General features: G+C 42.7%; 1 protein-coding gene across 1 annotated transcript; it reads right to left on the reverse strand.

The window, feature by feature from the left end:
• Positions 1–4,750: 4,750 nt before the first annotated feature.
• LOC112564869 (peroxisomal N(1)-acetyl-spermine/spermidine oxidase-like) lies at positions 4,751–13,608 on the reverse strand. The gene is made up of 8 exons (XM_025239955.1): positions 13,451–13,608; positions 11,215–11,423; positions 9,279–9,371; positions 8,807–9,077; positions 7,602–8,447; positions 7,052–7,251; positions 6,653–6,761; positions 4,751–5,545 (listed from the first exon to the last, which is right to left on the reverse strand). Exons 3-5 carry the CDS (start codon positions 9,352–9,354, stop codon positions 7,727–7,729), a joined length of 1,068 nt encoding a protein of 355 aa, XP_025095740.1. The 5' UTR covers positions 9,355–9,371; positions 11,215–11,423; positions 13,451–13,608; the 3' UTR covers positions 4,751–5,545; positions 6,653–6,761; positions 7,052–7,251; positions 7,602–7,726.
• Positions 13,609–14,249: the final 641 nt, after the last annotated feature.

Below are 14,249 nucleotides of genomic sequence, written 5' to 3' on the forward strand. Positions count from 1 at the left end.
TAAAACCTGCATATCGTAACTGACATACTATATACTCTATATTTCTGTGAAAATTTTGAGATACTGAAATTTAACTAAACATTTCAGCATACTAAACTACTTCTAATATTAACACTAAAGAATACAATACAAAAGATCAGGTGATTATTATAAAGTAATTAAGCTGCCTTGAACTGACTTCCCAATATATCCCTAATAACTGCTTTGAATATTTATTTAATAATTTTAATTATTTAGAAATGTAGCATATTAGATCAGTACATTGAACTGAAAATTTTGATGTTATTTGAAAAGTTAAAAATAGTAGGTGTGATATTCATCTGCCATATTAAGATCTGGAGAACGGTACATTGAGTGATGAGTTCGTACTGTTTAGTCTTTATCCATATGGTTATTTTATCAAAGTCTGACTAGAATTTTTGAAAATATTAAAAAATAACAAATCAGCTGAACTTGCTGGAAGTGTTAGCGAGGGGCTACTGTCAACAGTTAGGATGACGTGGGGGCCCTATGCTCCACTGGGGGTAAATAGGAACAACAAGAAGACTATCAACACTGATGAGGTGCTAAAAAGCCTAAAAGGGAAGAAATAACCCTGGGTCACGAAGTGTGTTCTTGACCTTTTGTGACCAAAGTCGAGCCTTGGAGAATGAGAGGAAAAACAAATACCGAAGCAGCAAAGGAAGGTTAACAGTGACCTTTGGAAGGGAATGGAGGCAGCTAAGGAAAGCTAGATTGAGGGACATGCCATGAAATACACAAAAGGGAGGCTTGAGGTGACGACAGAAAGGTCTATCAATTTCTACAAATCCTCACCGTCCAGTCAGCAGAAAACATCAGTCATCGAAGACAGCGATGGTCATGTTCTCACAGAAGGAGAAGCTGTACTGAATACTCCAACAACATCTACAACTTCCTGCAGGAGACAGACCTCAACATCCCTCAAGGCAGTCAAGTTGCGACCAGTAACCCGGAAGATCTTCCAGTCCTTCGTGAAGAGGTTGAATCGTCCGCCTTCAGTCTGAAAGAAAGGTCAATTAAAGTCAGCGGAGTTGCTCAATCTTGGCAGGGAAGAAACAGTAAAGACCCTTACCAACCTGTGTCGAAATGTTCGGGAAAGCAAAGAATGGCCGAAAGAAAGTCCAACCCCTTTTAATGGAATGCAACAGCAAACAAAGCTGAACATGTCAACCAAAGTTATGCTGAAGGTAATCCTAAATCACCTGAACTTTGTTCCTGATGAACTCGTCGCTCGTCCTCCCCTGTCGGAGGTTTTCTCCGGGAACTCCGGTTTCCTCTCCCTCTCTCTCCCTCTACAGTGCGAAATCACCCAAAGGTTGAAGCACTTTCCTACTTAATAAACCAACCAAGCAACCAACTGTGAAGGGATGCAGTCGTGGCAATTATTCAAACCCGTTCATTAAAAGGTCGTACACTTGCTGGCTATTTCCTACCTGTTACATACGTGAACCCGATTTCTCGAAAATCTAGAACTGCTGTGCTTTTCATTGTTGTCTTAATGGTCTGAGAAGAGTGGGATAGGTCCGTGTACTCAGGTTGCGTGCGTGGGAGAGTGGAGAGCCTATATAAACAGTTACAAAATGTCTTCCTCAATATTTATTCGACGCTCAAAAGTGCGACGACTCCACTGCCCTTTCCTAAAGTCCACGCAACCCTAAAGGGGTCGGTGGTAGTGGTGGCGGTTGTGGTGGTGTAGGTGGAGAATTTACATCGATGAACCTAACTGCCCTCTTTCCCATGACTATCCAATAAACCTGTTCCCCTCGGATTATCAAACTCTCTAACCTACCTTTTCTTTTCTCAGTCTCTCTGTACCGCTGTTTCTAAATTTTGTCTCCCTCTTTGCCTGTGTGTGTGTTTTAAACTATCTTGATCTTCCTGTATCTGTACCTCTCTCTCTTTTACTCTCCATCTGTATCTCTATGTCTTTATATCTCTTTCAATATCTCGGTGTCTTCTATTTCTTTGTGCTGTGTACCTCTCATTGTGTAGCTTTAAGTCTCTGTATCTCCGTGTCAATCTGTCTCTCTGTATCTGTTTATCCGGTACTTATAAGTACAAGTTATCTCCTTTTATTTCTTTTTCTTTGTCAGTGTGAGTCCCTTCTTCCATCATGCGATGACGTGTTGGTTACAGAAGAATAAAGAGAAGCAGAAAACCGGTGAAAATAAGTAAATTGTTTTAGTCACTTAGATGGTTTTGAAATCGTCAACCACAAATTTTCTCTGAAGGCTTTTTAGACCCTGAGGCCAAAGTCACGGGTGTGTTTGTCACACCGGGTGAGCGCAAGTGTCAGACGGTAGTCACCTTGCCACCACCTGCTGCCCCTGCGGGTTGCCTCGCCTCCCCCCTCTCATCTTTCGGTCGTTAATTAGTATCAGGGCCCAGACACGGGCTAAGTGTTGAAGATTTACATTCTGTTGGATATTATGTTTGCTGTTAAGCGGCTAGCAGCTTCGTTAAATCATTTACACCCTCTCTGTGTGACCACGAAGACTTGACATTCAGATAAGACCATTATAAATTCTGTGGAACTTAGAGGGTAGAAGAGGAAGCATAGAAGGTGGAATTGATAGAGACGAAGTGAGATAGACAGTGAGGGTGAGACAGTGAGACAAATATTGAGGCTGGTCCTGTATGACAGACACAGGGGAACAAAAACTGAGATGAAGACAGGGCAGATTGTCGTAGGAAGGGAGGTACAAGCATGTGGAGGTAGGCGGTAAGAAGAAGTAAGGGATTGTGAGTAAAAAGACACATAACTATTAAGGAACTATTAATTTTTTGGTCCATGGACACGCCGGTGTCACGTGCCACACATCCATGACCCTTCACCAGCCGCAGCTTACCGGCAAAGTCTCGTCCCCTCGTTACGTATAATCACGTCGTCTCCACGGCACGTCACGTAGCTGGTAACGACAAGAAATAAACATTGACCAAACACATTGGCCGCCCTTCGAGAATTTGTCGATGGTGTTTGAGATGGGGTGAGTCACACTCTGACACAACGCGCGTGCAAGCTCCACGTGCTCCCTAGCTGACGTACCCGACCGCGGGTCGAACCGGGTTGTCAATATTATTGCCTCCCTGGAGCCCGACATCAAATCAGACGAGAACGATTTCATCGTAGCCTGGCAATAAAGGGTATCTTTTACAAAAACGTGGGGTCAGGCAATGGAGGAAGCGGTCAGAAAACTCGATGGTGTGGCAGTGTGTCGATGAAGGATCTGTGACCAAGCAAACGTTTCTGAAAAGCATGACTTCAAAATTTGTCTTTCATTAACGAGTTCACACAGTTCTCGTAAAATTCTCTACGGGAGATTTTTTTTCTTTCTTCTTTAATTCTGCTTTCGGCAAGGCACAGTCGCAGTTATATATTGTTGTAATCAGAGATATATTAAGACTCCACAGCTGTTCATTGTAATTACACGCATCAGCTGTGGGTATTATTATCGTTGGGGGTGGAAGGCGGAAATCTGTCTCGATTAATGACGATTCGGACATGCGCCACGGCGTTCCAGTGACGTCACTACAAGGTGTGCGTGCAGGTAGACACGAGTCAATTTTCAACGGATGGCAAGACCGGCAAGACCGATTTCATGGGCTAGAAGGAAACTGTCTTTGGGGGAGTGTTGATATGACACTAACAGTCGTCAACTTGGCTTTCCCTTGACAGTCAACAACAAATATTTCTCAGAAAAGCAGTATTTTCTTTACCAGAAAATGGGACGCGAGCTGTTGTAGAATAGGCGGAAGTTTACGTGTCCACGTGAATTTTACAGCGCAGAAAGACATTTGATATTCCGCCCATTAGGGGTATGAAGAAATTTCGACGATAAACAATCAACAGTTCACCTATTCAAAGCTTGAATACATGTACACAGGTAAAAAAATAAAGAAAAGTAAATACAAAACTGTGTTAGTTGAAAAAGGAAAGCACAGCAATGATACTAATAACCGTTAAATATTAATAAACTTGTTACCGCATTACCATGAATTAACAAACGACATCTTTTAGCAAAGCTATCAAATAATATTAATAAATTTAATTAAAAAAAATTCAGTAAATGTTTTTTAGTGGCGCAGAAGAGACTATCAAATTTAACCGTATTGAAGTACTCTAAATAAATAAATATTTTCTTTCATCCTAGAAGTAATCACAAACTAGAATGTAGTAAAATTCGTCACCAATATCGTTCAGTCTGGAGATAAAATATTTAATGTTCTAAACTTAAAATGTGTTAGACAGCTATTGAAGTAATGTATTTGTTAAAAAAGAACGAAGTTTTAAACATTCTGCAGTTCCTATCCTTCTCGTAAAATTCAGAGAACCATTTTATTATATAAACATGTCAAATAAACATCTTCTAAAGTTACATTTAAACCAGTTAGGGGAGATTTTAAAATTCTCCCCTTGGTCCCAAACCCATGACAGCCCTAAACGAAAGGTCACGAACAACACGAAGACTCCTCAGGGAGGGCCCAGACGTCATCCATAAAACACGATTACATTTTATATCCTGAGTGAATATTTGTCATCTGACGTTATATTCTTTATATTTTGAAGATTCACTTCAGGCTGGCACAACAACAAAAAAGTAAAATATGATTTATGTTACTACTTTCTAGTGACATGGCGCGATTCAATGGTTAATGAGAATCATGAATGTTGTCTCACTCACACACATATCCATGAGTGCATATATACATACAAAGACATAACCAAACAGAGAAAGACATGATATTTATTTACATTGTATTGATATAAAACGTGGTATCGCAAATAAACGTCTATAAAACCGGCGTGGAAACAGGAAGCAATATATAAAAACAATTCAAGGTAACTTCATCTTGCATTTCATCTTTCTGTCAACGACCTTTTGATACATGCAACCCAATCTTCAAAAGTTTTTTTGGAATGATGAAATGCAGTCATACCTCTTCCCCTTTCCCCAAAAATCTATCTTTGTCTCTGTCTCTGTCTCGCTCTGCCTTGAGCATATCACTACACTGTGAGGGGACTTGTTTTCCGCGTTTACATCTGTAAATCTTTCAAGACATTTATCACAATAACATATAGTACACCCTGGCTTTAACATAGAACTAAAGAACACAAGCAAGAAAAGTAATGTTTTACATTCAATATTTTCATAGTCTTAGTATTTTGATGACTAGTAGTTCATCATTTTTTGTTCATAACCATTCAGAACGACAAAGACGAACAAATGGCGGACACCAACAAAACACAAACAAAACACAAACAGATTATTTTGCCATTTACACTCATCAAAATAAAATACATAAACTTGAATAGTAAAGTAAGAGCATACGGTAATATTTTAAACAGTATAAAAACTGGAAATGTTCTTTGCGGGTTCCCTTAGCCCAATGATGTTCATTCCGTCGCCATCTTGTAGTGACGTAGTAGCGTGCGCGCCGCCATGCGGCCAGACTGCAAAGCGCCGTGAGCTGTAGAGAAGAAATGTTTGCTACAGGCTTCTCCCGCCAGCTGCAGAACCGGCATCTGAGAGAAAAAAAAAATAAAACAAAAGTAAGATAATCTTTATGTAAAGGTGAGAATCAACTTCCATAGTTTGTTTGTTTGTTTGTTTGTTTGTTTGTTTTGAAAACGGTGGTAAAGAGATCCGCAAGAAAAAGTTATGCGAGTTTCTGAGCAGGATCCTGATAGGTTACTGTTAGCCCGTTGCTTGCTTAATTAATCACTTAATTAGGAAGCAGAAATGTGTTGTAGATAATATCTCTCTATCTTCTTTTAATATAATTTTTAATTTAATTCTGGCGCGCGCACTCTTACACACATATCCTTACACACATATAAAACACCGTTTGAATCAATATTAATTGTGATGCCTAGGGACATACAATCACTCCAGCTCACTTTCCTGTACAAACAGACGAACTGATCTACAATTCTAGTAGCGATGCCTGTCTTTGTTGTGAACTGGAGACTATTGCACTTAGTCACCTTCACGACAAAATAAACATCAAAGAACAACAAAGCATCAAAAGCCCTTTAGCTCACACATGATAGGCGAGCAGTAGGTGTGCTAGGGGAGAGGCAACCTGAATTATTAAATCTTCCTCCGGTGGTTTACCTATTGAAGCCTCTTGCCTGACACCTACACGTATTTTTTACTCCCCCAGGTCCGCTGAATTACATTCGATCCCAGACATCCATTTCAGGGTATATCGGTAAGACAATCTCAGAAGTCTGCCGCCAGTCAGGTGATTCGTGAAACTGATCTTCAGGTTCAGCAGCTCTCTAGCACCTGAGGACGGCGGCACCTGGTGCCACTCAATACTTTAAGGTCTGGGCAGGTCACTGAACTGTCCTTGATCTCGGATATTGAACGGTTTTGCTGCTCTTGCATTTGTCGATGACATTTCATCTGTTGTCGTGTTTAGTGTTCACGGTTAATGCTTGTGTGATCATTCTACTGGACTGCAATGACTAAGCTACAGTGGATGTAGACGTAGAAGAAGAAATGATGATGATGATTTTTTGGTCTATTTTTTGTCACATTTGGAGGCCAGTTGATGATGAGGATGTGGACAACGATGATGAGTGATAATTACTCATTTGAGAAAATGTAAGCAGCCTACAACTGACCTGTGGCGAGGGTAGAGGTTCCCGAAGTAGGTCGTGCAGCTCCAAGCTGCCGCCTGTGGCCAGGTAGCTGTAGGAGCCCCTGGTGTATGGATTCGTGTGCCACGTGGTCCTATAGCGACAGGAAAAAAAACAACATTTTTGACAACGAATTCCCCAGTTTTTTATTTAGACTTTATTTTTTTATAAATATTTTTAAGACGTATTCTACTTTACTTGTTTCTTGTTACTTGCTTTATCTTGGTTTACTTTTTATTTTTTTCCTCTCTCTCTTTTCCACACACAAAAGGAAAGAGTGTGCGTGTGTGGGCGCGTGCTGCCAATGAAGAAGTGATGTACCAGCTTTGTCCTACCAGGTACACCTCAAAGTTGCATCTTGTCGCTTTTCACTGTTCACCTCACCTGATCATGCGTGACGGACGAGGCATGGCCGGCTTTTTCAGGTACAGCGCCAAGAGTTCGTGCAGAACGTCGATGACCTCTGACTCCGGGACCGTCTCCATTATCTCCGCAGCCTCGCCGCAGATCCAGGTCAAGAGACACATCTCCTGACTGTGTATCAGGCCGAAGCTGCTGACATCGGCGTACCAGGGTTTTCCTGTCTGTTGACAAAACCACACCATGACAATATAAAGCCGTCACAGTTTGTCATTTTGTAGCTTGGTGACAATGAGGAGAAGATCTGTCAAAAAATGCTTCCCAGCATCTTGACTAACATCAAAGTTTTATTTTTATTTATCTATTTTTTTTTGTCTTTTAGAAACAACATTTGAAAAACTATCTCTATAAGTAAATAAAGGAAAAAAACGAGAGAGAAAAGTAAAGAAAGGATAAAAGAAAAATAAATACAGAAATGAGGGAACAAGGCACAGAAAGAAAACCAAGACCAAATGTCACACGTGGAAGAAGTTGGACTAAGGAGGCAAGATGTCCTAGCGAGCTCTCTTCTCACCGAGGTTCTCCTGCAACTCTTGGCCGATTTAAGCTGTGGTTCGCAGCCATCTGACCACAGCAGCTGAATGTTGTCCACGTCACTGCCCAGCACCTGGTGCCTCCATTCGTCGACTGCGTCACAGTTCACGCAAGGGACGCAACTTTGCATTGGGTGGCCACCTTTTCCTGTCTCCCACATGAGAAAGACTTTGCGATGGTGCCGAAGCCCATGGCCTGCACTGCTTTATAGTGCTTGGCAGGAAGGCTGGGCTGGAAGAAGCCGGGATGCCCCTGCAGGAAGCCGATCGAGGACGTCACGATCACGTGATCGGCCTCAAAAATCTCCCCGTCTTCGCACTCCACCATGACGTCACCCCCTGACTGCTTAAGCAGGACGCCATTTTGTGCTGACACGTTCTGCTGGTTGCGCCTGACCACCAGCGAGGCTTCGTCGTTGCCGTCGTCGTCCACGGAACCCTTTCCGGAAGTCCTCAGCACTTTGGAGTCCTTAGCACTGTCGACCATGGGGTCAAATTCACCCAATCCCGCGTCAACTAACGTCCTCAGGTCCAGCATCACGTTGTTGTTCAACGTCGGGGTCAAGAGGCCGTTGAGGTGACCCGTTAGTCGTGCTGCCCAGTGCCTGGCGCTGCTGGCGTTCCAGTAGACTGTTCTCACGGGCTTTTTCAGGCGCAGGCAGGCGCTAGGCACCGTATCTCGTAACAGCACGTGCAGTAGCGCCGCCATGCCAGTCTTGGTCTCCTGGATACCACTGCCAGGATTGTAACGGTACTTGCCATGCCCGGGCAGCGACAGCTGGTCCACGGTGCCCCCGGAGTCCAGGATGTGCCACGCCTCGAACCACCTAAACAGTATTTTGTCATGAAATTTAGCAGATTTACCCAACCGGGGTAAACTAGGTTAATGAGCTTCATGTTTCTCTCGGGCAACGATATTCTTTTGTTTCATGACTACCACCCTGGATAGTTCAGAAGTTAAATAATAAATTTATTTATTTTACCCGTTACATCCAAGTATCAACAGACTACATTGACAACTGTTTAATTCAGCAAACCACAGGGACACTACAGATAAATACACGAGATACCTGTCGAAAAAAATATTTTTTCGTAGACGGATGGTCCAAAACCCCACCTAAGCGGCGTTAGGCAGTAATTAACAGCTTGTATTCATTTGAGCGAGTCTCGAGATACAAACAATTACCTTATCATGCTTTTCTTCAGGTCCTCGTTTGCTGGGATGCCGTCGAACAGGGTTGGGTAGTGCTGCCTGAAATAATCTCCCATGGACACTGTGATATCGTTTGCCTCCCCTTTGTCGTAGACCCTGTTAGCTTCCATCGTCAAGTCCTCCAGGCGGGTTAGGAGGTCGGTGATGACGTCTTTGGGGACCACGTGACCGTCAGGTGTATAGAACAGGTCGTCCTTGTACTGAATGATTGTATCCGGACCAGTCTCTTCATCCGCATCACGGTCTGCAAGCAATGATTTTTGTCTTTTTTAAGTTTTGATCGAAATAACCATGTGAGCACATGCAAGGGACGTTAGCTTCAGTTTATCAGCACGGTACTGACTTCAAATCTCTAACTTTAAGGACGGATTTAATAACATTTAGCAGAATTATAGTTCTGTAAGATATAAATGTCTGTAGCAGAAATAAGTAGTACTCAGCATACCAAGCAACAGCCCCTCCTTTTCTGCAAGTGCGAAGAGTGGGTTTCCTTCCTCCCCGTGTAGAAACTGGGCTCCCATCTCCAGGTGTCCATCCTCTGCAAACAAGAGAAGGTCATGTCAAGAAACACAAGCAGGAAAGAGAGATTAAAAAAAAAAAAGAAAAGAAAGAAAGATAACGGCAGTCGTTCCAATTTACATAACATTGCGGAGTTACCTCCCATATCAAGCAAACCCAAACAAAATAGCCTCCCCTTTCTTTCCGCTGCCACACCTCGCCTACTGCATCATGACAGGCCTTAGTGTGGTTTGTACTGCAATTACTGCATCGTTGAAAAACTAATTAACAGAGTTTGGTGTGGTTTGCACGAGTGACTGGTCCGACTTTGTTATGTCTAATCAACTCACCTGTACTCAGTGAACTTACAAAATCTTTTTTGCTACAGCTAAATTAACTTCATCAGGTTTGCCAGTCCTTTTTATCCAGACAAGAAAAATGATATAACTGGTTATACAGAATACTACTCTGTAGGTAATCAGATGTAAAACGTGCTAACACTGTACTTTTAAAGTTATATAATAAGCTTTTCAGCTAAAAATGTAGAGGCTTTTACGAAGAAGAGTAAATGAATTTTATTGGCGAACTACTGTTGAAATAAATAAACAAAATACTTGATGCGACAGCTGGAAAAATGGAACACACCGCTTGTCAATCATCGACTGGAGAAGGCTTTTGACAGCATCCACGCGAGTTTCAGAAAACCCCAAAACTAATTTGTACAGATATACAGGTAGTCCTCGGGTTACGACGGTCTCGAGTTACGTCGTTTCGTGGTTACGACGCTCATTCCGACTTACGAGGTCAGCGCATCAAAGAAAAGGAAGGCCATCACCAAAATGAAAGTGGATATCATAAGGCAGTCTGAGAAGGGGGAAACAGCAACAGAAATTAGCAGGTCATTAGGACTTAGTCGTTCGACTGTCGCTACGATTATCAAGGACAAAGATCGCATCCTTGAACACGTGACAGGATCTGCTCCTATGAAAGCGACAGTGATAACAAAATACTGTACTTATGTTTATTGATAATTATGTAGGGTACGTGTTAGGATAGCTGTTTGGATAGGCTAAGTGTTTGCAGTACTGTACTGTTATTATGACTGTACTGTATAACGTATGATCCGACTACTACGTCGAAATTACTTACGATGCTAAAATGCTTGTATAACTGAAATATATTTTCAGAAAACCCCAAAACCTAATTTGAGTAATCTACCGCAACATATATTTGAGAAACATTTAAAGAATGGGGTCCGACGACGACCCTAGCTTGGTAAACAACGTTGATGACGTAGGCCGGGTATGTTCAGCGCTAACAAGCCTGGGTGAGTCACCCCGTCATTGTACTCGTGTCCTGTCTGGTGCCCCTGGAGGTCACCAGCCACAATGGCTGTCCTCGCATTACCTCTGGAGAATTTTGATAATCGTGGTAGCGGAGCGTGCGTGTTGACCAGTGCAGAAAGGTCGATAAAAAAAAAAAGAAAGAAAAGCGCGGTTTCTGCATACGGCGTGCTAGTGAGTCCCCTGTCTATATAGTAGAACCCGACACTAATTGCTTTCACAAATGAATTAAGAGTCTTGAAAACACTTGAGGAGAGGTCACCTAACACTCGGTAATGCGTGATCGACATTACAATCAAATATATATATTGTTAGACATTACATCTATTTATAGATTATACACACGTGTGTATTACACAATTAAAATAATGCACATAAAGTAGCTAGCACTCACCTTACCTATGATATGACGTAATTTTTTTTCACCAAGAAAGTTTTATGACGCCATACGTAATCTTTTCACCCCAAAATATGTTATGACGTCATAAGTGCTACTATTCTCGTCCAGACACTTTGAATGACGTCAGATTCACTTCTCACCCAAAAGGATAGTTTGCACGCGGCCGCCGGGCCGGTCTAGCGCCTCTAGGATGGTGACGTCATGGATCCCGCCAGCCAGAAGGGTTCCCGCCGCCGCCACGCCAGCGAAGCCAGCGCCGACAATCAACACCCTCGGCGACCTCGCCGTCCCAGATGAACGATGTCCTCTAAAGCGCCGCTGGTGTCCTCCTCACGTGTCTCCTCCATGTCTGAAGAATGAAGAAAACAAAAATAAACGGTGTTAGCTTCCTCTGAAACATCGAATCTGTCCACGCGCCTATTCCCTCGCATCCTCTCCCACAGTCTCCTGCAAACTAGGCACAAAGAAGAACTGAAATGGCATCAACGGTTAAATGTCCAAGGCGAGCGTGTAGCCTACTTACAGACAAGACCACGAATGATAGTTTAACCGTTTTATCTGCACATACGACAGCCAGTATCGTAGAAAGGATTTCTTATTTATGTCTGAACACGAGCAAGGCTCATTTTATATCTCGAGTGTATTTCAAGCATTTTAGCTTATCTTTTGATCCTTTTTGTGCAGAGACACTAATGTGTGCTAAAGAACAAGTGCCAGAGATATGCCCTCTGGATGACGGACAGAAGGCTTGCACCTTACGACCAGCCTCAAGATTGAAAAGGAACAAATCGGTTTAATACAACGAGGTATCACGGGTTTTAAATGTTTTAGATTTTAAAGTAACGGGTTTGTTCCCCATGCGAGTAGCTCTTGTAAAACCCGAACGACCCTCACAATCTGCTCACCAAACAGTCCTATCCGGTACAGTGGCGCTTCTAGTCAAAGTGTATTCACTGGCAAGACATGAAGCACCTAAATACAGACGATGGAGATGATAATAATCTTCTGACAGTGGTCTTCCACCTTACATCTACAGTACATCACGAAATCTCTGCCTTCCATATACAGTACATCATCAAATCACCAGTAAGTATGAAGAATCAATAAATAATTAGACCTACGATGACGCAGTCCAAAGTCCACGGGGACAATGTGAACCATCTGAACTTACAAAGACGATCCTACGGGACACAGAACAGGGATGTAGAGGAGAAGACAGAAGAACAATGGACCGGAAACGCCTTTGGACTGCCCTTTATTTACCAGATTCAAAAGAAGACAAAGTCTCAGGCTACAGTTTACCCGAGTCCAAAAGTTCCATGACATAACGATGTTTATTTCTACAAGAATACAGAGCATAACACAAGGTGTATTCATAATAATTGTTCTCTTCCTGCAATCATTAGACTTCAGCAACGTCTTGCATAGCAGGATCACACAGAGCACGTGACTGTCCTACACTGTCATGTGATATCGATTGTGTTTCCATGGAAGAAACAATGTCTTTATGACCTGTAAATTTTAACTGCACGTGATAAACATCTTTAATAAAGATTTCAACCAGCAGAGCAACGACAAAATTCTGTTAACTGCCAAGAAAGAGCCGCGGGATTTTCGTCTTTGTGTTTTTGTGTTTGCTAGCGTGGTCAGCCTACTTTGGCCGGGATACTGTGCTATATTAGCTCACTGATTATTGTTATTATTATTGTATCAATGATAATTTAATATTGTATCTCTACGTTTATATTTCTCTCAACTGCGAATGGCTTGCGATCTGTCAGTGCTACGACTCTGTATGTCGGTGTTGTTTTTGTTTGTATAAAACCCATTGAGTCTGCTATGTAATGAAGAAATGCGCTTTATAAATCAGTTTCTTATTATTCTACTGCTGAACTTTACACTGCAATTAATAATGTTGCATGCACCCTCTAGGTGCGGCACGTCCTAATGCTGCATGTTTGCCTATTCGCATCCTTGAGCCACAAAGGATGTTCCCTAGGGTAGTCGTGACCCAGTCCCGACAGCTGATTTACATGTCTTAAACGAGAAAGGCTAAGGTCATACCGGTCACAACCCCACAAGTAGAAAAATATTACCCACATAGAGAGTTTTACATCGTTGTCTAAACCATCTCATACTGTCGCACCGATGAGCCTAGAACCTCCCTAGCCCTCCATCGAGCGATGCACCATAACAAGCATCACCGTCATGTGGAATGCTACCTCCCTTTCAAAAGTGTATCACTATAGGAAAGTAGACAGCTTAGACTGGTAACAAACTACCAGGATGCTACATCCCAATAACTAAACAAAACCCACACACAAGTAACAACAGTGGTGCCGTTACTTTCAAACCGTATCCCACGTATTTACTCACCTTTCTCCTCAATCAAATTCCCCACAGGAGTGCCACACTCGCTGCTGAAGCCAAGCTGTGCTCCTATCAACTCTTGCTGACAACCAACCCACGGCGGCTCTGCTTCCGGATGTGGAGCAGACGCCTCTTTGTGTCGAGGTGCGGGGAGTGCGGATTGCACCACCAGCAACGTGCACCGTGCAACGCTCCTGACCTCATTTACAGTGAGTGCAAACAACACGCGCACTTTAACCCTGCCCAAAGCACGTGCTCGTGTATAGTGGTGGAGAACGTGTGTATGTGTGGGTGAGCGCGCGTCTTATTCGGTAAAAGAAGGACCAAACAATTAATTGATTACTAATATATATTTTCTAATTACCAAAAAGGATGATTTGCAAGAACTATTTAACAAAAATGTCTGCTCTGAAATCTACTCATCAGCTACCCACAGAAGCCGAATAACCGAGTGGTAGTGATGCTGTTACGGTTTCTGGAAATGTGTTAGGGCCGGGGCGTCCAACCAGTCGGTTTGAGCGCATTGCTGGACATAATTATAAAAGGGAGTGACTGTTAGCAGGGATCGGGGAACTTATTTATTCGCTACGAAGGCAAGTCGTTGCCCGGGCAACATTGGGAATTTAAGGACAAGCGTCTTGTTTCCAATGCTATAAGACGAGGTCCAGACCCCGAAATTCTATTACCACTGTCGCCGTAGACATAAAGCGGTGGCAAAGATACCCTCGGGTAAAGAAACTGGAGCACTGTCCACGGGATGTGGACATGAAATTGTAATTGGAAAAATAAGACGATTTCCTGTAGT

The sequence above is a fragment of the Pomacea canaliculata genome, linkage group LG5 (assembly GCF_003073045.1).
Source record: "Pomacea canaliculata isolate SZHN2017 linkage group LG5, ASM307304v1, whole genome shotgun sequence".
Taxonomy (NCBI): Eukaryota; Metazoa; Mollusca; class Gastropoda; order Architaenioglossa; family Ampullariidae; genus Pomacea; species Pomacea canaliculata.